General features: G+C 36.9%; 1 protein-coding gene across 9 annotated transcripts in view; it reads right to left on the reverse strand.

The window, feature by feature from the left end:
- LOC131440264 (sterile alpha motif domain-containing protein 5) overlaps positions 1–27095 on the reverse strand; it is a 657981-nt gene that overhangs the window by 471298 nt on the left and 159588 nt on the right. Inside the window, exon 3 of one of the 9 annotated variants that reach the window (XM_058611385.1) lies at positions 12693–13435. The exons of the other annotated variants lie outside the window; for them this stretch is intronic. Within the exon in view, the coding sequence (XP_058467368.1) occupies positions 13349–13435 (87 nt within the window). The 3' untranslated portion in view covers positions 12693–13348. Of the gene's footprint in view, positions 1–12692; positions 13436–27095 lie in introns of those variants that run through there. 9 annotated transcript variants of the gene reach the window in all.

Consider the following 27095-nt stretch of genomic DNA (forward strand, 5'->3'; position numbering starts at 1 on the left):
AGGTGAGCGAAAAAAAAGGTCCCACGACAACCTTTTCTCATGTCTATTCAAGCTAAAAACCAAAATCGGTACTTATCTGTGTGATTCGTGAATATAGAGGTCAAAAATCTGTATTGTGATATAGAGGTCAAAAATCTGTATAAATACCGAGACATCGGTATACCTGGCAACGTTGGTACCAGTTTTCAGTTTTGTTTTATTATGATTTATTGATGGAAAACTGCTGTTGTTGAACAGCTTGTCAATTGACATAGTCAAAAAGTGAAGGAAAATGCTAGCAGGGTTGTGCTTTACTGACAATTATATCATGTTATTTCGGGAAAACATGTTTTAATGTGACGTTTATGAATATGAAATAACGCAAAAGTAAAACATGTTATTTCGCTTAAAACATGAAATCGGAGTTATAACATGTTTTAACTCATAGTGTGAACATAGTATTAAACATTTCTTTTCACCCATCACTAAACTTCCCAAAGATACAAAATTGGCAATTTTCAACGATTTTAAAAGTCTTATTGATACGCGTTATCCTTAGTTAAAAATTCCTGTAAGATTACTGCTGTCACTAATTTTCACACTCCTCATCGGGATCAACGATTTTAGACGTAAATCAATCGGCACTCATGCCTGATCTTTCTCATATGTGATTTTCTTCCACAGTGCTCAAAGCTGATCGTCTAGTGATATGATATGATCTTACAGGAATCAGTGATAATAGTAACTCAAAATCATTACCGATTTTGTGTGACGAAATTTCAATCAGTATTGATTTTAATCGATGTAATTCAAAGATCAACTGATCTTGAAACGATTAGATCAATGATGATCTTTATTGAGAAAGATCATCTTTGCTAGAGATTATGATTTGATGATATTTTGATCTTGATTTTTACAGCCCTGATTCAAGAGTAGATAACAATTTCACTGCCTGTAAAGTTCAAACTGCAGAATGTTTTACATATAGATATTGTTTTCTAATTAGATGCAAAAAATTTAAAAAATAATGCCTAAACTATTCGTAGATTCTCAGCAAAATGTTCTGTCAAATGAGCCTAAAATCTAACTCGTCATATTTTTAAAATATATTTCTTAATCTGTTTATATATTCGATATGAAGGTAATTTGAAATGTATGTGTAAGGCAAGTTTTGAAGACTTATAACCTTTTCGTGTTCAACTTTAATTTTTTTGGTGAAGTTTTTCTGATCCGGAGTGGTGAATAACCATAAGGTTAAATGCCTCATAATTCTGGAATTGCAAAATCGGAAGTTAGATCTGTATGAAATTCAATTAATAATAACTTTGTTTTGAATCTAAGCTCGTGAGTGCAAGGGCAACTTGTCGTTGAACCCCCTGTAAGTAGTTTTGAATATGAAAACCGAATTAATATTTCGTGTGCTAAAACTGTACTTGAACTTTTCATAGCAGAAAACGTTTAAAGCCATTTTAAGTGCAAGAATCGAGCAAAAATCATTGAATGGTATAACAATGCACTGAGAACCTACGAAGCATTGTACATACATTAAATGAGTTTTTGTGAGAGCAGCTAAAGCTCTTCGTCTGTCTTCTGAGAAAGAGAACAAATTTGTCTCAGCACAAAAAAGAGCGCATATGCATAAGGTCTGCTGATACTCTGTACAACATACATTTCCCAAAACTTAAAAAATAATCGCAATTCTGTTACCAAATTTTTTAATTCACGGTGTTCGGTTTTTTTATTCACAATCGGAAATCTTGATTCACATATTCGTGCGCAAAAGAGGCTTATTTCTACCTCTGCTGCAAACTTGGATTCATATGAAAAGTCCTATTCACTCATACAATGTTTCTGGATTTCATTTGGATCCGATTTCTGGTTCCGGAACTACAGGATGATATGTGTAACGAAATTAAAATAATGTCACTCGTTTTTCGCTTAGATCGCTGAACTGGTTTTGTAAACAAAAATTCAAACTAAATGATACCATACAAAAAATGGAAATTTTTGTAATTCCGATTCTGGAAATACAGGGTGATACAGCTTTTTCCCCTTCAAATTACCACAATCTGTACGGCCAGTAAGCCGAAACTTGTTTCATTCAAGACGTCAGTTTAAACGTTACACTGCTTTGTGTAATAAAAAAGTGTCTTGCAAATAGCATTAACTTTACGTCTGCTCAGCGGATTATGTTGATCTGGGGGTTTGCGTCAGCATAATCTGCTGACGCACTGATGAGTCGAAGACGAAACGTAAACTTAAGAAAATGGTTATGTGCACCTAGCATAAATTTGGGGGTAAAAGCAAGCTTTTTCCCCTTCAAATTACCACAATCTGTACGGCCAGTAAGCCGAAACTTGTTTCGTTCGAGACGTCAGTTTAGACGTTACACTGCTTTGTGTAATAAAAAAGTGTCTTGCAAATAGCATTAACTTTACGTCTGCTCAACGGATTATGTTGATCCGGGGGTTTGCGTCAGCATAATCTGCTGACGCACTGATGAGTCGAAGACGAAACGTAAACTTAAGAAAATGGTTATGTGCACCTAGCATAAATTTGGGGGTAAAAGCAAGCTTTTTCCCCTTCAAATTACCACAGGGTGATGAGTTTTTCGAATTCAAACCGCCATAAAAGATGACGATACCAAAAAATATTCTAAGTTGGCCTCAAAACCATTACAATTTATTCGTCATGTTAATTCATGGAACATACGAACCGTTTTGGCCGTTATGCTGGCCCCTGAGTCCCTGAAGTACCATAAATAATTGCCAAAAGCTGTAAAGTGAAACTCACTTCGACATCTCATCGATTGTCACACGTTTTGATTCAAAGGTATAAATTTAAAGTTTCACATAATTTCTGTTTTCGATCCGACTTGCAGTTCCCAAATTACAGTAATGAGTAGTTGGAATCTCCAACTATCACTTAAAACGACGGCCATTAAAATAATGTAAAGAAAATTAAAAACACCGAAGAATATTCTGACTCCATTCGACTCAATTCGACGAGATCGAAAAATGTCTGCGCGTGTACGCATATTTCACCTTTAAACGGGTGCGGATCGAGTTCGGGTTAAACAATTTGGTCGGGTCTCGGGTATTCGAACTCGAATACCCCAATTTTTTCGGGTTCGGATCGGGTACGGGTGAGCTTTTAATATTTTTATCGGATGGAAGTTGGGTTCGAATTTGGGTACGGGTAAAAGTTTTTAATTTTTTTAGATCGGGTACGAATGGGGTTCGAGTTGAAGAATTTGCATACCCCACCATCTACTTCATTCGAGACATGGAATTGGAAAACTGAACTCTGGACCTGGATTCTTATTTGAACCTATATCCAGCTTCAGAATTCAGGTCGAAAATCCAAGTCCGGAAATCACTTTCCAAATTCAGTTTTAGAATTCAGTTACAGATTCCAGGTCCACAATTAGGTACCTGAATTCAGTTACGAAATCCAGCCCCAGAACCTGGTTTCAGAATTCAAGTACAAAATTCAGTTCAAGAATATATTGTCTAAAACTTTCCTGAATTCTGACTCTGAAAGAATTATGAACCGGACTTCTGAGCCAGAATTCTTCACCAAAAATTTTGGAACTGAATTCTGGATCTGGATTCTGATCTAATACTGAATTTTAGATTCAGAATTCAAGTTTATAAATTAGTTCCAGATTCCAGGTGCAGATTTCAGTTATGGAATTCAGTACAAATTATTCTGAACCTGGATTTTTGACCTAAATTTTGGAAATGGAACTTAGAACGCAGTCTCATCTGCATTCTGAACTTGAATTTCTATTTCAGGATAAGATAGCAGTTTCAAAAACCAGATACAGAATTTAGATCCAGTTCTATTATTTAAAACCTGCTTTGGGAATTTGCAGGGTTGTTACGAAAAATTTCAAAATCAAAACGCGCGAAATCCGCGCGAAGTCGAACACTAAAACACGCGAAATCCGCGCGAAGTTGAAAACTAAAATTCGAGTGAAGCGTTAGACAACTATTTTTATGCAGGTGATACTTTCCGCAGTACTTGAAAATTCACTTAAATATAGTTTAAAAATCTGCATAAGTTTGTCATATGAACACAATAAATAAGTCCGCATACAGCACGTTACTTCGAGAAACCCAATGAAAACGATTTCATTTTTATTCTTCATCTTTTTCGATGCCCTTAGTTAAGGAGCAAGACTTTTTGCAAGCGTATGAGTAATGTCAACAATATGTGCGTAAAAACAAATTCCGGCGCTTATTTTACTGATTTTAATCAATAAATCTTCCATATGGTTGAAAAATAAACCAATCAGTTCATTCTGCTTAAAATTGCAATTCAAGAAAAGTGTCTTAGTCTAGGACTCTTCGGTTTTCCTTAAAACTGCTCGAGAAAAATTGTCTCAGTTAACGCTTACTTCCACTGACACATTTGATTAGCAACAAACACATTCCTATATGGATTTCCTCTTGCAGAATTTTTTTCCGTAGCTTTTATAAGTAAACCCGTAAAATAGGAACCTTTAATTTAACACGCGAAAGGCAATGGAAATGGCATGTTGTCGTAAAACTATTTATTTTTACTACTTTTGTAACAGAAAATATTTAGTTTTGCTTATTTTGTGTAGCGCAATCTAATACAAATGATTTGAAGCAGTGTTGTCAACTTTTTTTATTAAGGGATTAAAATCTATATTCATAAAATGTAAGCAATTTTCCATCAAACGTTGGTGAAAAATTGTTTAAAACTGATATATCATACAAAATGTCAGGCTTAACATGCATTCGAGAATAAATTATTGTTAAAAAAGATTGTTTGAAACTCAATCCTGCAAGTCACTTTAATAAACTCGTTGCACTGCATATATTAATCTATAACATACGTACTGAATAAATTGTACGTAATACACAAGCTAACTTGGTTTATTCTTGATCCTTAATTAATACTCTCTGATGTACGGAAAATGTTACAGTAAAAATAAAAATGCTTACACATTTCATCGAAGATATTTGTTTTTTGTTTCGACATCTTTTTGCTCGGCAAACATTTCCTTCTTGGTAAGAAGAATTTTTAGGTAGACCACATCAGGATGATCTGATTCACTCTTTTTAGTATCAGTTGCAATTATAATAGCGCCTTCTTTTGTTGTCAGATTTCACTCTGAATGTCTGAGGAGGAAATCATCTTTTCTTCTTTTATTTGAATCAGGGAAAAGCCCACTGGAATTAGTTTCTGTCAAATTTGTTCTCCAGCAGGCATAAAAACTCCTCATCTTTTGCATCAATAGATCAAAATCATCCAAATGATACATTTGCTTAAATCTAGTGCTTCTATAGTAACTACATCTAATGAGACAGTAACATAAGAAACGATTTCTTGATAACATTACGTGATAAATGAAAGTCGAAAGAATTGAAACATTTGTTAAATATGCGGAACATGCTAGCAATGAGCTCGTTATATCCATAATTAGTTCTAACATAGGGAATCCGAAGAAAAAAATAGGAAAACTACGACGTCGAATGTCAAATTGTAACAATTGAAAGTTCTATGTGCTCTTTAAAATTTAACTTGCATCCAGAACACCCAGGTCCTTAACAGACGATGCGCTTTCGAGAACAGTTTGTGGCATATTATAGTCGAACTTGAATACAGACTTTTTGCTACAAAAAGAGACGACGGAGCATTTAGTGGCATTTAAACAATTTTGAAATATGAAATACGAAAGTCATCAGCGAACGATAGTTTCATACACTTGATCGAAAAATTTAAATCGTTGAGATACAATAAAATTATGAACGGTCCAAGGTGACTTCCTTGAGAAACTCCAGATGTAACAGCACTTGGTGAGGTTGAACAGGCTCCTTTTTTCACTATCATTTCATTACCAGTTAGATATGATCGAAGCCAATTAAAAAATGATCCATTTAATCCCAGTCTACCTAACTTGGAGATCGTTATGTGATGATTTATTTCGTCGAACGCAGCAGGGGAAGTTGAAAGCTTTGGCATGGATCCAAGCTGAGTCTCTGACATGTAGTCAGAGCAACTATGTGTTATAAAATCCAGAACTATAATTTCAAACAGCTTCGATACAGCGCACAAAGCAACAATTCCAAAGTAGTTGGATACTATACACTTGTTCACATATGATTTCTTCCATATTTCAGGAAAAATTCCAGAACGGAAAGAACAATTGAAAATGTTGGATGGTGGAACCAACTAACTATTAGAACACTTTCTTATCACCACGAATAGAATCCCAGAACTTCTTCGTTTCTTTTATTGTCAGACTTCGCTTCGTAAGCATGTCGTGTAAATTTTGCTTTAAGAATTCGATTTTTATCATACACAAAATTTGTTACCATATTATTGAAGAATCGCATCGCAAATCGCAATCTTTGCATTATTGAATGTATTATCACTGAGACGATATCTTCCATCTGACATCAATATCCTTGGGTGCAAAATGTTGAAATAGCAACTTGTATCACTCGAGATCGAAAAGCATAAAATCGAAATTTTGTCCACTGAAGAAAACATTGGCTAGAACCTCCTTCTAGTAAATTTTAGTTTTATCAAGGGAAAATTCGGCCATCTCGACCAATTGCTGAAACGTTCGCCCATCTTTAATTTTTTAGGGTTTCATAAAACTCACAAGTTTCAAAAATTTGCAAAGAATTTTATGGAATGATGTTTTCTGAAATTCGCGCTAAATCCGCGCCATAGCATCAAAATCTTAGCAGAAACCGCGCCAAATCCGCGAAAATCGCGAAATCCGCGAAAACCGCGAAATCCGCGCGACCGTAACAACCCTGGAATTTGGGAATGCTGGAGCTAGATTTTTGCATGAACCTGAATCTCGGTTTTTATTTCCAGAATCCTGGTCCCAATTTTAGTTCCATTCTCCGAATGCAATTCGAAAATCAAGAATCACACTCTGAATTCAGGAGCTGGGTTCTAGAACTAATCCTGAGCTTTCGTTACAAAATTTAGTTTTAAAATACAGTTCCAGTTGTTGAAATTCGTTCTAGATTCCAGGTCCGAAATTTGTTCCTCAATTCCGTTTTCAGAATTCCGTTACATAATCCAGCATCAGAATTCGGTACAAAAAAGCAGTTCCAGAGTCTAATGACTAAAAAGTTCGAGAATTACATCTCCGGATTCCAAACCGGAATTTCAAATCGGTGTTCTGAGCCTGAATTCTGCACCAAAATTTTGGTACTAAATTCCGGATCTAGAACTAAAGTTTATAATTTAGTTCCTTTAGCTTAGGTACAGATTGCAGTTCTGAAACGTTGTATTCTGAATCTGGATTCTGGACATAAATTCTGGAAATGGAACTGAGTTCATTTGACCGAAAGTCGTTTCGCCGAAAGGTTAATTTCGTCGAAAGGGTCATTTCGCCGAAAGGGGGCTTTACGTTGAACTGCTAAGTTGAGTTAAGTTGGGACTGATGACTAAACGTAAAAATCTGTTTCAATCCACTTAGTGCTGTGATGATGTTTCTCTTATATTACTCACATTCTCATAAATATTTCTAAGAATATCTTCAAAAAACTTACATTGAATAAATCTAATGAATAAGTTTATTCGGGCATGAACTAGAAAACCTACAAAACCAAATAGTTTTGAGTCAGAATAAAATATTTTCCCCCGTTTTTTTCAGCATCACTCCAAATGACTGGCTTGAAATATCAAACAATCTCTACCCTGTAATTCCGGAGCCGGAATTCCGATTCGGACAAAACTCATGAGTATAGGATCTTAAGACTTTTTATTTTAAACTGAGATTGAGGAAATCGATTGGACCTTACAGAGAAAATAGAGTTAGTTGGGTTTAGGAATTTTTTGTTCCCTATTTCCGATGTTTCCGGAATCAGTTGATGGCCCCAACTTACATTCAGTGTTGGTGATTGCTGATAATTTGACAGAAAGAATTTTTATACAATCTGGTAGATGATGCTACAAGAACTCGCTGCCTCTAAATGCATGAACCGTGAGAGAATTTTTCTACATTTCTTCGTTTCACCTCATACTCTGAGTATTTCACGGCCCTTACAAGAATAGATACAGTTTTGCAATGATCAGCGCTGTGTAGGATTCCCACAGACATTTTCATAGACACAACTTATACAAAGGTTATATGCACATAGATAGAATAAGCGGCAATAGTAAAATGATTCTATTGCAATTATCCACTGCCCGTATAGAATCAGATCGCAACACGAGAATGAGTGACCGTTTGTTGCTTCAGAGCGAATCCCCACCGCAGCGTGCTAACCCGTGATGCTCAGACGGGTCATCGAAAGAAATTCACTCTCGCACTGGTGTTCATTCTATGTTAAATGAACCATGCCGGGTTTATGTTGCTGAGAAGATATCCGTCTTTCTTTGCTGGCACTGATTGAATCGTGTGAAGAGTTGCAAGAGTTGATACGATAGAAGTCATCCTTGCTTATATTAGCTGTGAGCTTGATGAATGTATTTAATATTTTTGAGAACTTAGCTTTTCTTCATATCTTGTTTCATAAATACAAAATATTGAATATACAGTTTTTCCACTCATCACCATGTAATTGCCACCGGAAGTCAGATCCATACGAAATTTTAACAATTTTTTTCTGGGTAAAAGTGTATTTCATCGGAGCTCAAGTTTCTGAAAACCCGTTCAGGCATTTTGGAGAGATGTTTTTGTTACGCAATCTAACACACAAATATATCTTGCCATCTCGACGAACTGATTCGAATGGTATATGACACTCGAAGTCTTGGTTTAAAAGTCGGCTTTCACAGAAACTGCATAGTCTTTCTTTATGAGAAAAACAAAACAAGATTTAAAATGATAACTCTCCTAAACGCCAAAAAAAATCGCCGAGCCCGACGTGCCGTTCGAAATAGTTCTTCCCGAATGTACATAGAAAGAAATAATGAAATTTACACGAGATGTAAATCAGCAGTAACATGGAATAGACATGGGTTGAATGCAAATTTTGATTGAAAACCTTCATCGATGCAAAACTAAATTGAATTGCATTGAATTTTCAATGAATATAACTGTATCTTTCAATTAAGCCTTATTTTGCTCCAAATATGTGCACGAAAATAGATGTAAATTCACAAAATATTTTTATCTGTGTAAGCTCCTACTCTTCGTATTCAGAACATGTTCTACGAAATGCTTCCGAGTGGATGAGCAATCATAGGATTATTGAATCCATCCAAACTAATTGATATAAAGCGGACTCTGGAGGAAAAACGACCACCACATGCGATTGATACCGAGTTCATAATTTTTCATCACGACAATACTCGGACACATGTTGTTTCGAATATTTGGATAACCAAGAATGGAAATTTGTTACCACTTCTTCGATCGATGCAAAATGTTCTTTTTTAGGTAATTATAGTTTTGATTCATAACAAACAAACGAAGCGAACCTGCGTTTCTGTTACTTCTGCATATGTAAGTCAAGCTAAATCATGTAGTAGGATTATTACTTTTGTTATTTTTATTATTGACATCATTACACCCCCGGCACGGTATTACTGCACTACCGGATGTGCAAATTTCATATTTTTTCACATAAATTTGAATTCATTGACATTCGTTTATTCTTTCGGCCGTAATGATCATAAAATAGCTATAATTTTTATCAACCGCAGCACCGTCTTTTACCAATATCACACAACAGTAGCAGACATCCGTAACCGTTTCGATTTCTTTATAGCGTGTACGAAATAGAACAAAGCACGCACCGTTTGTTTTGTGTTTTCTTCTTCTTTCGGTGTTATACATACTGTCATTCAATATGGCGATCTGAAAACTTTGACACTCATCGCCCTGTAACTGCGGAACCGGATGTCGGATCCGGATAAAATTTCACAATAGCTTTAAACATTATATGAGCTTGGATTCAAATCAAGATATGTGAAAATCGGTTCAAGCATCGCAGAGAAATCGAAGTGAGTTCTATTTATTTAAGTTTTTCTGCACCACTTTCGGTGCTTCCGGAACAGGAAAAGGGGGGACCAGTAGTGCCGGATAAAGCTTTTATGCCCACAAACTAACAAGCTCTGCAAATTAGAAAAATATTATCAGACAGTTTTATGGGCCCTATTTTTCACCTGGAGCTATTAGCGGAATATATTCAACAGTTGCACTATTTATGTACCATTTAATTAAATGGTACATAAATAGTGCAACTGTTGAGTTTTATGGGATTTGTACCTGTTTTCGACCATCGTTTGTGAAAAAATACCAATGAAATTGGTAATTTTCCACTTATCACGCTTTAGTTCCGGAACCGGAAGTTGGATCTGGATAAAATATTCTAGAATTCTTTAGAAAAATATAAGACATTACATTTGAATCTTAGTTTGCGGAGATCGGTTGAGCCGTTTCAGAGAAAATTGAATGCACACTTTTTCTCTAATGTTCACATATTACCATGTAACTCTGGAACCGGAAGTCAAATCCAAATGAAATTCAATAGCAGGCTTTGGGACCAGAATACCTTTTACTTGAATCTTAGTTTGTGAAAATCGGTTTAGCCATTTCTGAAACAAGTGAGTGCATATTTTTTTCCATTTTTTTGTGCATATCATCATAATTTGAATAAATAATTTGGAATCATTTTTCCACAAAATAAATCAAAAATTCTGGGAAAACCTCGCTTTTTGCGGGCATTGAAGGAAAAACGGCCACCACATGCGACTAATACCGAGTTCATTATTTTTCTTCATGACAACGCTCGGACACATGCTGATTTGAATATTTGGATAACCAAGAATGGGAATTTCTACCACTTTTTCGATTGGTACAAAGTGTTCTTTTGAAATACAGTGCACTTCTATTGAGGTAACCATAAATTGGTTAGATTTCATCATAAAACCAAAAAAACGAGATCTATATGGTCTAAAATTTTGAAGAAAAAAGACTAGAGGGAAGAGTGAAAATTATAGTTTTTAATAGAAAAGAATTTGAATATATAATTTGTAATCAGTATTTAGTGTAAAACGACCACCACATGCGACTGATACCGAGTTCATAATATTTCATCACGACAACGTTCGAACACATGTTGTTTTGAATATTTGGATAACCAAGAATGGAAATTACTACCACTTTTTCGATCGATGCAAAATGTTCTTTTTTAGGTAATTATAATTTAGTTCATAACAAACAAACGAAGCGAACCTGCGTTTCTGTTACTTCTGCATATGTAAGTCAAACTAAAACATGTGGTCGGATTATTACTATTATTATTATTCTTATTGACATCATTACAGCACCGGCACGGTATTACTGCACTACCGGATGTGCAAATTTCATATTTTTTCACAAAAATTTGAATTCATTGACATTCGTTTATTCTTTCGGCCGTAATGATCATAAAATAGCACTGTCTATTACCAATATTACACACTAGTAGCAGACATCCGTAACCGTTTTGATTTCTTAATAGCATTTACGAAATAGAACAAAGCACGCATCGATGGTTTTGTGTTTTCTGCTTCTATCGGTGTGGTACATATTGTCATTCAATATGGCGATCTGAAAACTTTGACACTGGTCGCCCTGTAACTGCGGAACCGGAAGTCGGATCCGGATAAAATTTCACAATAGCTCTAAAGATTATATGAGCTTAAATTCAAATCAAGATATGTGAAAATCGGTTCAAGCATCGCAGAGAAATCGAAGTGAGTTCTATTTTTCAAGTTTCTCTGCACCTTTTTCGGTGCTTCCGGAAAAGGAAAAGGAGGGACCAGTAGTGCAGGATTAAGCTTTTATGCCCACAAACTAACAAGCTCTGCAAACTAGAAAAATACTATCAGACAGTTTTATGGGATTTGTAGCTGTTTTCGACCATCGTTTGTGAAAAATACTAATGAAATTGGTAATTTTCCACTTATCACGCTTTAGTTCCGGAACCGGAAGTCGGATCTGGCAAAATGTTCTAGAAATTTTTAGGAAACTATAAGACCTTTCATTTGAATCTTAGTTTGCGGATATCGGTTGAGCCGTTTCAGAGAAAATTGAATGCACAGTTTTTCTCTAATTTTCACATATTACCATGTAATTCTGGAACCGGAAGTCAGATCCAAATGAAATTCAATAGCAGGCTTCGGGACCAGAATACTTGAATCTTATTTGGTGAAAATCGGTTTAGCCATTTCTGAAACAAGTGAGTGCATATTTTTTCCATTTTTTGTGCGTATCACCTATATCTCCGGAACCGGAAGTCGGATCGGGATGAAATTCAATAGCAGGCTATGAAACCATTAGACCTTTCATTTGAATCTTAGTTTGTGGAAATCGTTTCAGCCATAAATAAAAAAATCTGGGAAATCCCCGCTTTTAGCTAACTTTGAAGGAAAAACAACCAAAATATGCGACTGTTGCGAGTTCATAATTTTTCATCACGACAACGCTTGGACACATGTTTTGAATATTTGGATAACCAAAATGGAAATTTTTACCACTTTTTCGATCGATGAAAAATGTTCTTTTTGTGATAATTATAATTTGGTTCATAGATCCAGAAAACAAGAACTTTTTGGTCCGGAATTTTGAATAAAAAAGACTAGAAGAATGAGAGAAAATTATAGTTTTTAATAGAAAAGAATTTGAATAAATAATTTGTGATCATTATTTTGACAAAAAAAACATCGAAAATTCTTTAAGGAAAAACGACCACAATATGCGACTGATACGAGTTCATAATTTTTCATCACGACAACGCTTGGACACATTTTTTTTTCAATATTTCGATAATCAAGAATGGACATTTCTACCACTTTTTCGATCGATACAAAGTGTTATTTTTGAAATACAGTGCACTTCCATTGTTTCGAACTACAGCATTTATGAATGGTCCCTTGCAACCACATCGACCCATTGTCCTGATGGGAATCGTCCAATTTTCTACACTATCGCGAACGGAGAGCAAATGTTCCCTAATGTTCCAGGTCCGGGGAACATCATCAGCATCATCCTCCGAACTGACTGAGGTACGATTCCGTCAAACGACCACTCAACGAGGCAAACGCAAATACGGATCCGCCCAAAACTAATTTTAGGCTCGAATCGAGACCGGTCTTGAACCGCCACTGAAAGGTAGACCGTATTTTCATCGTTTTACCGCACAGCATTCGGTTGTACCCGAAGCCCACCTCAGAGATCCCCTCTCCACCAACCAGAAGAGGTTGGGATGTCAGAAGCAGTGTTCCGGGAAGAAAACCTCCAATTATCCAGATCGTTATCGACGGAAGGCTCTAAATTATAGAGGGCCATTCTGTGATTCTACCGTGCGCTGTAACTAACTGAATCAACAGGCTGTTTTTGTTTTGTGCTGCTTCGGTAGGTTGCTCGGAACATCCGTCAACAGCAGAAGTTAGAGCGGTTGGTTTTTGGGCTGAACTTACAATTTTGCAGCAGTTGATGGTTTTTTTGTTGGCAGGAACTTACCTGAAAGGAGAGAAAAAAAAAGAAAAATTAATATCAACTGTTGAATGTCAAATCAGCCTCCGAAGGCTGTCGCGTGGGTGACTGGGTGGTAACTTTTTTAATAACATCATTAGCTTGTCTTATCGCAACCGAGCTCAGACTTAGAGGATGAAATTTGAATAAATATGCCCTCCATTCCACATTTCACGGAATTAAGATAATCGAACTCTTCTCGGTGCCAGAAGTAGCCACACGTTCGATTGATGATGATGATGATGATGAGTCAGGCTTTCGGAGATAGTCGAGATATTCGGAAAGTAACCTGAAGAAAACATATTAATTTAATGGCACTGGCGACAACTTTCGAACTAGAAACCGTTACCGAACGTTTAGTGATGCTTTTTATGAATTCAATTTGAACATCTCGTGAAATATTCTTTCAGGAGTTTAAATTTTCTGATTATCATTCCTTTCTATAATAGAAGAGTTGAAACCCGCTTCTTAGGGCAAGGGTTTTTTGTCGTAATAAATCTTTCCCATTTCCTTGGAATTGAAATATTATTCCAGGCAAATCGAGTTTGGTTCTTTTTCACATTTGCCGGCGGAAAAAACGACGCGCTCGACCGATGCAACCAACGGCAAAAAGCATCGGCAACTCCTAATTAAGTTTTCTTGACTCCAATTGGTTCTGGCGAAAAAAGAAAAACAAGTTGTATCAAAACAGGTATACTCGATGCCGCAGCCGCTGTGTTCATCGCTGTTCTTTAGATTAAAAAAGTTTTCCGCTGGTACATCCCGATCCCTAGAGCTAGAGGAGTACCAGTTGTCCCCGTGATACGCAGGGAGATAACAAAGCCCGGTTCGCTTGTGCCTATCCCACTTTCTTCGGGCCCCTTTTTTATCAATGCTGGCACACTAGCAATAAAAAAACAAAAACAACCAAACAGGGAATGCTGGACGCCGCGACCCGCCACCGATAGAACAAAAAAAAAAACAAACGAGATATCCCACGGATCAACCGGCCGGCTGACCGGCCACCCCGAGAGCCGTTGATTTGCAGGCAGGACCAAAGATGGGAGTGTACGGAGCGGCAACAGCAACAACAACAGCCGACCCATTTTGGAAGAAGTTATTTTTAATGGACTATCTGTTTCATTAAACTTTGTTTGATCTTTGCGTAGCCCGGGTGTAGCCCCGGTGCTCGATCCGACGTTGGCCATAGACGACGATGGCGGCACCTATAACTGTTATCTGTTTTTCCCCGCCCGTCTACACACACCGACGTGTCTCGGCAATGTTCTACGGACCGGTTCTACCGATATGCAATAGAGACGCCGCCGGGAGGTGCGCCGAATTACAGTATACATTAGGTACTATTATTATGTTTCAATTTGAGTGGAAAAGGTGAAATTGGTTTCTTAATCGAATTGTCGACGGCGCAGGAAGGTGTTTAATTGTCACGATTCCTACAGTTTAACCTTTCGGGTTCCATCCACGGGTTTCGACTGATGGTGGCAAAAAGCGGAATTGTCGAACGAAATAGACTACATTTACCGTCAATTGAAATATAAATTTCAACACATTAGAAAAATTTAAATAAACTTCCTTCAGTAACATCGTTGCTACCCAGGTAGCCAGTAAGCGCTAATAAAGGCATTAGAATAGCTTTTCATGAGCACCAAAAATGCTTATAGCTTTATATCTGCAATCTGAAAGCCTATTTGTTGTAAATCAATCAGATTTCAGTTTTCAAAAATCACACCAGCCATAAATAAGCATTATCTATGAACAGCCGTATATTTTGCAAAGTCGGCCTTAATTCAGTTTCAAGTGCGATTGAAATGCCATTTCATGCGGCATTAGTATGTGCTTATTGGTTACCGGGATAGGCATGGCATTCAGAATCCTTCAGTCCAATTTCAGCAATATTAAATTATTCCACAGAAATGCACCCAGAAATAAAACTTTTCATTTATATCTACACCAACTTTTTCACCGCTTTCGACAAAATCAAACCATCAAATTTTGATTTCCAAACTAGAAAGATTCGGTTTTACTGGCTCTATTCTTGACTGGTTGCACTCGTACTTGACCGGCCGTGAAATGATAGTGAAGATTGGAGACCTCTCACCGTCAGCTCTGGAGTCCCGTGTTGAATTTTTGCAATGACTGAGTGGAAACATATATTGGAGAAGCCAAATGAGTAAAAAACTAACAGACAAAATTATTTATTGGAAAAAGATACGCTCAGAGACAGGACTCGAACCTGCGTTCTTATGCATTCCGTGCATACGCGCTACGATTTCACCACTCTGAACCTTGTTATTAGACACTCTAAAACGCAGTCAGACATGGTAGAACGCACATCGAACATGGTCTACATATTGGCCGTCACCCGACCGATACCATATATAAAAACATCCTCTCTGTCCATCAAACAATGAGTCTTCTCGCTCTATACCTATTCTTCCGCTAAAGCACTGAGTAGGAGAGTGTATTTATAATCGCTTGTCACCTTCTTTACTGGTGCCAGTCGCTGGCTGGACATCGGTTCAGAGTGGCGATATGGTAGCGCGTATGCACGGAATGCATAAGAGCGCAGGTTCGAGTCCTGTTTCTGAGCGTATCTTTTTTCAATATATCATCTTTTCTGCTAGTTTTTCATTCATTTGGTTTCTCCAATATACGTTTTTACTCAGTCATTGCAAAAAACAGAACTTCGTTATGGAGGCTTTACGTCAAACCAACTAAAATTAATAAATCGTTAAAATGTTGATGATTTTACTAGCACATCTGATTGTTCGGGTAAACGAAATTGCTGTATTCAAATGCTATCACTTGGCGGAGAACGAAACAAACACAGTACAAAAATCCTCTTCATTTCACCAGAAACTTTTTATGTTGAAAATTTTCAACATTTTTTTATTTATGTTAATTACGTAGTAGCCGTTTCATGTAAGTGAAAGTATGCAGAAGAACAACATGTCAATGTATTTAAACACGCTTAGCACTTTAAAACTACTGCTAAAGTAAAGTGGTAGTATTTGTATCTTCTTGAAAGTTCATCTCTAGCATTAGGCTTGTCAGCTACGTTCTTGAACACGGAATTAGAAATGCTCTTCCTGCGAGTCATTCTGCAAGGTGGTGTAAAAATTTGTTAATGCCCTGTGAACATTTTGCTGGTGAAATATAATCTATTGTTGCATTTCTATATCATCTGCGTGTTTAGTGATGAAGCTGTAAGGAGCTACTTAGGCAAAATTTCGTTGTTCAAGCGGTAAACGATGATCTGCCCCCCCCCAAGAGACTAGCAGTAAAAAATATTTATTGCATTAGCCGTCTTTAGTTCAATTGATTAAAACAACTGGGACAACTCCTTTTATGCATACAGGTAACTCTGTGGGGATTGTATTATTGTTCAGTTGCACGAGTGACACCTCATTGAAACTTTTCATTTTCCGTTAAGAGTACATGTCATTGCTCGACTGTCTTCGCTGGGTGTCATTGCCAAATTGCCAGCACGATAAACAAAAAATAGTTTAGTTAAAACAACAATCGATTAGTTGTACCAAATTTAAAAACATTTTAGTTGTTTTGCGATCGCTGACTTATGTGTGCAATGTGTTACTGAGGTGTTTTCAATGTTTAAACGAAAACAAAAACGGATAGATTAATCTAAATCAGAAATTAACACCAATTCAATAATACAGAGTTCCCTATTAGGTTTTACACGAAGACGACACAAATAAATTACCGATGAATCGAGTTCATCTTTGACAGCTGCCGTGTTTATTTGTTTTGTTTTGCAACTGCTAATTAAAGCTTGTACGCAAATAGGCCTGAATAGAAACATCTTTTAAATAAAAAAATTCAAACGATGAACCTCTGATGAATTTTTAAACTGTAAACAAACACACGGCGGCTGACAAAAAAGGTTCATTCTGTTTATTTTGTGAGGTTATATCATGTTCGTGTAAAATCTAATTGAACGATCGATGAATTGACAACTAGACTATGAATAGTTAATGTACAAATCCGAATTTCCGAATCAATGGAAGAAAGAGGACATAGGCTAATACGAATCCGTTCTAGTTGGCTTGGTTTGGTTTTTCCCTTGTCAACCGTAAACACTCTTAGCAAACGACAGCCAAACGATTGATGGAATTAATTCCATTAGTCGGTGGCCTAATACATCCTAATCTTCAATCCAAAGTAATTGGTTCGAATTAATGGATTTTAAAATTGAGCTACTTCTAAATGTTGAATCTATCGACGGTGGTGGTGATTTTCTGCACTTCATAGACTTCTTGGCTTCGCCTAGTACTCGAACTGGAACACGTCACTCGGTGACAGCTGAAACCGCACGCCAAGGACAGTTCTAGTCTGATCGATAAATTAAGACATTTCTTACATTTTCGGGTTTCCACACCATATATAAATGCGGGGACCTTCACGCATAAACATAACCCAGTCGGCGGCAAGTGCGTTCTGCTACATTTCCGAACCGTCAGCTGAAATAGTCCATTGCAGCAGTGCCTCGTGTGGCGTACGACGGCTGGCAGTGATGCCAGGTTTGGTATTTTGTTGGAAAAAAATTTGTGCCATCCCGAAACACGACAGGCTGTCATTGTATGACAAAACAAAACCAAGTTTACGATGATACCTCGTTAGGACACTGGCAACCCTGCCATTAGTTAAGTTATCTGCTAAGAAAACTTCATTCCCTTCTATCTAAACAATCGCCCTATGCTCGATTCATTCAAGCAATGGTCGGCAAACCGCAGCATATCCCGGCTTCATCTCAAGATAAATAACCGAACCGAAGAAACATCAGCGACAAGCAAAAACATCTGACAAGTAATTTGTCTATTTTCGGTAATTAACAATGGTTGGCAGCAGTGGCAGCGAAGGAGAAAGGCAATTAATTAGTGGTTAGTTATTTCGGGGTTCAACGATAATCTCGCGAATGCCGCCATCGCCGTCTCCGTCGCCGCCGCAGCCGAACTAAGCCGAGTGCGCTTTCAATCTAATCGCTCCATTTTTTGACATCTCGTTTTTCGGGTTCGGTTTCGGCTCGTCGCCGTTCGGTTGTTCGGGGTTGATTAATGGTGGATGCATGTACATACGACCAGACCCCTGTGTGTGCGATTGTGGTTTGACGCACAGTCTGGAATGCCTCTGGAACAAGTGCGTTTGTGTGGTCGTTCTGCTGTGCGGTTCCATTTCTACGAGCGAGCGTCTTCCTTATATGGAGCATTAAAGTTGCAGTCGATAGGAACGCCACCCGTGCGTAGGCTACTGCATGCCGCAAGTTCGGAATTCCATCGTCGCGGTGACGGCAAAGACACGGATGATATTTTCCAAAGGAAAGGGGGGTGGGTGGAAGGCGGTGTCAGAGAAAAAAAAACGGTTTAGGTTTACTTGCTACGAAGTCGCAGCAGAGCCCCATCAATAGCGACCGTTGCCTCAAAAATCCCAAACCACGAAGCTGCGAAGGAAGTGAGGTGATAAAATAACAGCTTAAATCAATTAACGAGAATTTTAATGCCGATGATGAATGTGTGTTGTTTTTCTCCCAGGTTTATTTTCTTCAATTCGTGGCAGATGAAAATGTCTCTGTTTCTTCGTTCGTCGGAATTTCGTTTTTTTGTGGGGCTGCTGTTTTGTCTTAGCGAAGGTGAAGCGAGACAGATAAACAGACAGAGAGAGAGAGGAAGACAGAAATCGAAAGATAGTCGCGTTGCAGTGATTCACTGTTTTGTTGTCTAGCAGATCGGGGAAAGGATGTTAAAACAAGATTCGAAATCTAATGGACCGTTAAAAATGTACCACTGTTATTAGTGACACACATTTTTCGGTAGTGCTGTCATGTTTGGGTTACTGCTAAAAGGTTGTGCTACGGCTGTCAGCTTTTGACAGCTGGGTCGGTCCAATAACCGTGTCCAATTTCATTGAGACAACTTGACATCTATATTCATTTCATATTATTTTCATTGAAAATAGTCAGATAAGCTAAGGTTATAAAATGCAATATTGCAGCAGAGAAAGAGAAAGCTTTCTAAAATTAGGTTTTTTCAGGGCCGATTTGAGACCTTCAACTGGATTATTGGCTGGACTCTTGTTGCTGTTCTTTGTCACCATTTGAATGGTAATATTTCTACGCATTGATTTGAATGTTCATAGCCATGTATTTTTAATAGTATATCATTGAAATGTTGATTAATAGCTAGCAGTGTCCTATTTTGCATGCAAAAAATCTCCGGCATACCGGATTTCCCTGCCATAGTCGACAGTTTTGAAGGAGTAGGCGATATATCAAAAGGAAAGCAGCGCTCTGATTGGTCAATCGATGCAAAAGTGAAGCTGTTGGAAGCACACGAAGCTATAAATATAAGCAAAATTATAGCTAACGTTTCAATCCTACACGTAGCTTGCTATAGGTAGGTTGATGCTAGACAGCAAGACAGCGAGTGCCATAAAACGATTTGAAGCTTTAATTGCTATGCCCTGATCTTGTGTCATGAAAGATTGGATTAAATCCCATGTTATGTCGTTTCGCCTGAGAAATTGACAACTATCCCAGAGTAAATTTTAAGTGCATAAGATTAATTTCTTATTTATATAAGATGAACACGATTGATAATGAGATAAAGTTTATCGCTTCAACCGAAATCGCAGAAGGATAGTAATGGTAGAGAAACGCTATGAAAATAACTGCTTGTATACAAAACTTGAACACAAGCTTGGCGAAAAGAAGCTTAAATATCGATATCTGTATCGCAAGCATATGCAAACATATAATTGCATACATTTGGGCTATTGATGTAATTTCGTCGGCTGAAAAACAAATACAAATCATGACAAATATAGTCTATATTTTAAGTTCGCGTGTTCGGTGTTGGTTCATAATAAAGACTAAGCAGGCTCTCGTGCATTTGCGGATTCAAAAGTGTGACGATTAATGGAAAATGTCGATCATTAGAAATTTTGGTTGCCACATCAATGGCTTGAACAACCCCATGAGGCTGATCCTTGTAGTTTTTTTTAAATCATGCACTGAAAAGACTGGTTCCTATTATTACTGAAAAAACATTTCGAATGAGTTTTCAATGAAAATAAAAGAAAAACTAGTCTTATTTTTATGTTTCGTCTTCAACTCATCAGTGCATTAGCAGTTTTTGTTGAACAGTTAACGATTCAACGTAAACCGCTAAGCAGACGTGAATTTAATGCTATTTGCATTTATATTTACGAAACATAAAAATAAGAAAAGAGTCATGTGTACTCAGCACAAACCGGTGCCATAACCGCTAAATGAAAAAAAAACCCTGCAATGATTATTACTCATATTTTCATCAATATTACTAAGATATTCTTTTCATTAAATCTTGAATAAGAATGTTTATTTGGGCAAATAACCGAGTAAATTTAAAAAACAAATTTGAGTCAAATTTAAAAAAAATTCCATGTATTCAGCATCGTTCAAATAACAGTTTAAATTTTAAATACGCTATACCCAGTAGGTCCACACACTTAAAACCGATTCTCCAGATCGGCATAATTAAATACCGAATTAGATCGGCAACACAAAATTTTATTGATTGTTTAGTAATTCGCATGCTAATTGCTGAAATACGTTATTGTAAAGTACTAATATCTCGGTAAAGCGCATTTTATTGCCAAAGTTTGGCATAATATGTTGCTGAAATTGTCCGTAAACAACAAATATACGCAATCACCAAATCCGTTTGCCGAGATTTCGAACAGTGTGTTAGCTTTTACTGAAATTCGAAAAATATTTAAGAATTTGGCGACCCGGTGAACGACCACGATAGGTTAAAGCCGGGTATAAATAAATGATATACAATACAATACAATACAAGAATTTGGCGAATGAAACAGAGTTCAGTATTACGTGAAAAGCTAAGTGGAATAAAAATGTTCTTTTTATATATACTTTTGAATATTTTTTTATTTCCAGTTAGGGCGAGCATTAGTAACAAATGTTTTTATCTGTGATACTTCTTTTCGGGATTTGATTTTTTTTAATTAAAGTGTGTATTAATAAAGCACACTCATTCCCCAAACTTGGCTTTCGTGATAAGTTTTTCGTGCAATAATAAAGCAAAATCCTTTCTACACTCGATTACTGATGACTCGGTAATCCATGATTCGATCCTGATCGCTTTTGCCGAACTAACAGCAAAATTACTGCTGACAAGCTCGGCAATAATTGACAGTTCAGAATCGCCGAAATTCTCGGTAATTATACATTTTGCCGAGACGGTTACCGAACCCTCGCCTATGCAAATCTCGGCAATTATTTCGCCGAGATTCAGCAATAAAATTTAAGTGTGTAGTAACGGAAGTTGGCTCCAGATGAAATTCGATAACAGTTTATGAAACCGTAAGTTTAAAGAGAGTTTAGAGTTGTGAAAATTGGTTAAACCGTCTCGGAGAAAAGTGAGTAAGTTCCGTTTTGAAGTATGTGACCATTATTTCCGGTACTTCCGAAACCGCAATCCGCGGACCGATATAACCGAAATCACTTCTAAAAACCAAAAACTTGAACGATTCGTAAATTATATTACTTTTGAGTCTAATTTAGAAGATTTTTCACTCTAGAAAATGGTTTGATAATTGAAGCCCTCATTACTGTAAGACTAGAAGTAAAGTTTGTGAAAAATTAAGGAATTTTGTATGGCATCTTGCTTTGGACCGATAGAGAAGTAGCTTGAATGTCCAGTTTCTACAGGCTTACCGTAGTGAACAGCTTTCAGGCAACATTGGCATATAGCCATCTGATCGTCGTAGGTGACCAACGATTTTCATGGAAGTCTTGACCGAAAGTAATATAAAAACGTGTAGCATACTTTCAGCACATTTATTTATTTATTTATTTATTTGGGAGCAGGGAAAAGCCCGATGGAGATGAAATTTGGCATTCTCTCTCTCTCTCCAGCAGGTATAAAACCTCCTCATTATTTGTATCAACAGATTACAATGATCCAACAGATACATTGAGGCTTTACACTAGAATGAAAACTAACAGTTAAAACAAAATTTATAACACTATAACTAGTTGAAGACACCAAGAATAACAGATTAGTAATAGTGCTCTTGCTAAAAAGGTGAGAGAGATGAGAAAAGTGGATAGATAAATGTTATACAAGGGTTGGCGGTCTACCATATTTTTTTGAGATAGCCTTCAGATATAAAAGATGTAAATTTGATTCGTTGGATTCATTCTAGTTTACTCAGGACATTTTAGCCAATGTACCGTAGGAACTTCATTATAATCAAATTCAAATTCCGGTCACAAATTTTCTTGAAAGAAAAGAACATTGCGAAGAGATCTAGCTCAATAGATCTCTCTCAGGTCTCCATTGCTCCTACGTAATAATTTTTTCATAGCTTAGCTGAATTTTATGACCAAAATAACTGTTCTTCAGAATTTCTTTAGCAAAATCGTCGAAATATTTTCTTTTTTCTTTCTTAATTGTCAAAAAATTTCTTTTCAAACTTGGTAGGAATTCCAAATTAAGAAAATAGGTAAAATCTCTTCGCAATTTTCTTTTCCTTCAAGAAATTTAATGACCGCAGCTCAGCTGTTGAATTCGTTGAGAAGAAATCATAGTTTTGACAGTTTTTTCTCGTAAATGAAATTGTGATAATTTTCTTCTGCCACCGGAATTAGGCTTACAGGTGACTTAAATATACGATGTAATTTATAAAGACCTAATTTGTCAAATGATGGAAAATTCTTCTTTTTCTCAGTACTTTGTGATCGAATGATTCTCGGTTCAAATCGCGGCGGTCGCTATCAGTATTCACTTTTTTTTTCAATGCATTTCATGTCACAGAATTTTAGACAATATTAAATCCACGTAAATTTGCGTGAACTGCGACGCTCCATTTATGTGCATCTAAAACGATGTATGTGATTTTACATCGTTTTAGATGCACATAAATGGAGCGTCTCAGTTCTCGCAAATTTACGTGGATTTAATATTGTTTTTTTCCGAAGTGTGTAGGATTCAATTTCTGGTCTAGAATTCAGTCCCAGTTCCCCAATTCAGTTTTAGATTCGTGCTACCGAATTCAGTTCTAGTATCAGAATTTAGCTCCAGAATTCACACAGAACAAAATAATGAGTTTTACCGGTGACATAATTCTATAAACGATAAAACTCATAATTGCTTAACTTGACGCAATGGATTGAAAAATGTTATCCGGATTCTTGTCCATCAAAAGCAACGATTTGTCGGTGGTTCGCCGAGGTTAAACGTGGTCGTACCGACACAAATAACGCGGAACGCTCGGGTAGACCTGTGGAAGCCGTTACACCGAAAATGTGAGTGAAGTGACAAAAATTATAATGAAAGATCGTAAAGTGAAGCTCCGTGAGATTGCTGAGATGACACAGATATCATATGGAAGTGTATTTACTATCCTTCATGAAAAATTGAGCATGAAAAAGGTTTTTTCCAAGTGGGTGCCGCGATTGAGACAATGCATCCTGCCACAAGTCGATGAAAACAATGGCGAAATTGAACGAATTGGGTTTTGACCTGCTTCCCCACCCCCCATACTCGCCAGATTTAGCCCCCAGTGACTACTGGCTCTTTGCTGATCTTAAAAATATGCTCCAGGGAAAAAGATTTGGCTCAAATAAGGAGGTCATCGCTGAAACTGAAGCTTATTTTGAAGCGAAAGATATTTTTTTAATAAACATGGTATTGAAAAATTGTAAAAACGTTAGAACCATTGTATCAGCCTAAAAGGTTGATGAATAAACAAAAAATTTGCAAAAAAATGTTGTTTCCATTGTTAGTCTCGGGACTTATTAATCCATGGGTTATGTGCTTCTGTGGCTTGAGATCTAATGTTTTTCGATTAAACCGATATTTTGGTTTTTGTTTCATTCGATTTTCAGGCATTTGATTTTAAAATCACACAATTTTACATGTTCTTGAATATAAATTTCTGTGAGAAACGACTTTCCATTTATGTGCGTCTTACACGATGTAAAATCACAAGATTTTTTCGAAATGTGTAGAAACTGAATTCCGCAAAAGAATTCAGATCCAGGATTCCAGTCAAGAATTAAGTTCTACAACTCAGTTCTAGTTCCAGAATCCAGTTTTCGATTTTCGTAACTGGAACTGAATTCAGAAACTGAATTCTTGACCTGGCATCTGCAACTGAATTCAGAAACTTAATTTGAATTCTGGAAACTAAATTCTGGACCCTTATACTGTAACTAAATTTAGGAACGGGATTAGGATTCTGGAGCTGTTTACGAAATATGTTCCAGAATTCAGTTACAGAACTCAGGTTTAGAATTCAACTCCTAAAATTAGGTTCATACTTTAGTTCCAACATTCAGTTGCAGAATACCGAATTCAATCCATTTGGAATCCATCCATGGATCTGAATCTAAATCTGAATTTACCATATAACATATAGGCTGAAAAGTCCAGAGCCTAACACATAAATGGCGCTAGTTTTATTGCAGTCATCTTTTTTCAGTTAATACTAACCTTAAAACGACAGCTGTGAGAATTTCATCAGGTTCTATTCATTAGTTTGTGAGTTATTGTGCTAAGAGTAATCGCCCGATTTGGCTCCGGTCTAAAAAACACGATTTTTTTGGTTCAAAATTAACTTTATTCATCAACGTAATCTCCATCAAGAGCAACGCAATCATTCCAGCGCCGCTCATATATTTCAATACCACTTTTGTAGAACGATTTATCTTTTGCCTCAAAATAAGCCTCAGTTTCAGCGATAGCCTCTTCATTATTGCGAAATTTCTTACCGGCGAGCATTGTTTTTTGCAGATCTGCGAACAGCAAATAGTTGCTGGGAGCCAAATCTGGCGAATACGGTGGATGTGGGAGCAATTCGAAGTTTAATTCAGGTAGTTTCGCCATTGTTTTGATTGACTTGTGACACGATGCGTAGCCTTGATGAAACAAAAAAATTTTCTTTGCCATATGCGGTCGTTTTTTTTGCGATTTCAGCCGTCAAACGCTCCAGTAACACTATTAATGGTATTTCCTTTCTCAAGCTAGTAGATAAATATTACACAACGCACATACCAAAATAGCAGCCGATTGTTGTGCTTTGTACAAGGTTCACCAGTTCCTATCCACTCAGATGACGATCATTTTGACTCCGGAGTGAATTGATGAATCCATGTTTCATCCATTGTCACATATCGACGCAAAAATTCCGGTTTGTTACGTTTAAACATGGCCAAACACTGCTCAGAATCTTCAACAAGTTCTCGTTTTTGGTCAACAGTTAGCAAACGCGTCACCCACTTTTAACAGAGCTTTCTCATAGAAAATGCTCATGCAATATAAAGCCAACATGTTCTTTTAATATCTTTATAATGTCAGTTAATTCACGCAACTTAACATGAAATTGTTTTTGATCCACTGTTCTGATAATAACAAAAGTAGCGTCACTCTTAGCACACTAACTCACAAACTATTGAAGCTGTCTTCTAAAGGTTAGTATCAATTGAAAAAATGCCCATGTGTTACAGTGTCTCTACTGATGAAGTTCCGAACATAAATAAGTTCAGTTCAGTTAGTAATCTAGGGATATTTTTCATTAGCATCGCTATTTTGTCTAAAGTTATAGGAATCTTGAACAGAATGCAACCATGTGTTTCATTTTGATAAATTATAGGCTACTTTTCTATTGCAAAACAATCACTTTGACTGAATAGTATTGACATTTTTAAAATAGAAAAGACTGATATTTCACTACATTTCTAAAATGACATGAAACCACTTGATTTTTATATTTAATCTTACTCAAAACTAGTTTATTTTCAAAAAAATTGCTACCTAGTGTGAAAGTATTTTTAAAGTGAGAGTATAATGTTTGTTTACAACGTAAATATCAATAGTACCAAATCGTTTTCTAGTGCGAAATAACTGTTGGCCATTATCTTAGAAACATTTTAGTGAAACTAACCGAACATAAATTGATTCTACAACAGCTTCCACCCGGAGCACTGATGAAATGTATCTGCCCTTACGATTTCAATATGCTCTCAAGCGAATAGAAAATGCATTGGTTCGACGCAACTCTCAGCATAATAACATAATTACGTTTAACTTCCGGAGACGCGGAGCCTTCAGAAAAAAACCGACACACAATAGAACTGCTTCTACGCGGAAGACCAATCCCTGAGCGCTGAACAGAACAACCCACCGAGTAGACCGATGTCACGAGGAATCTTCATCAATCATTCCCGAAAGTCAGGCAACCGGAAATCGCACTGCTTCGCTGTAACTATTTTTACCATGGCCGTGGTCTCGGAAGACGTAGGTGTTGTTGTACGAGAAAGCGTTGATTGCACTGTAAGTAATTTGATTATTATATTCGGAAGTTTCTTAGCTCGCGCAGAGAATGATGGTACCGATGGTGCCGTGATACTGCAGGAGAAAGTGAGATAGATTGTGGAGCAGCGAGTGATCACTCGCGCGCCCAGAGAATTGAATCCAATTTAGTGAAATTTCCTGCCACCGCAGCCCTCTTCAACCGAGCCTCTCCAACAGCCCTACCATCAGAAACCAGAACGTTTACGATCAATTATTTCGTAAACATCGACTGGGCCGCCGGTTTTTTTTTGGTGCAATCGGCTGCAGAATTCGAACTG

This window comes from Malaya genurostris, chromosome 1 (genome assembly GCF_030247185.1).
Source record: "Malaya genurostris strain Urasoe2022 chromosome 1, Malgen_1.1, whole genome shotgun sequence".
Classification (NCBI taxonomy): Eukaryota; Metazoa; Arthropoda; class Insecta; order Diptera; family Culicidae; genus Malaya; species Malaya genurostris.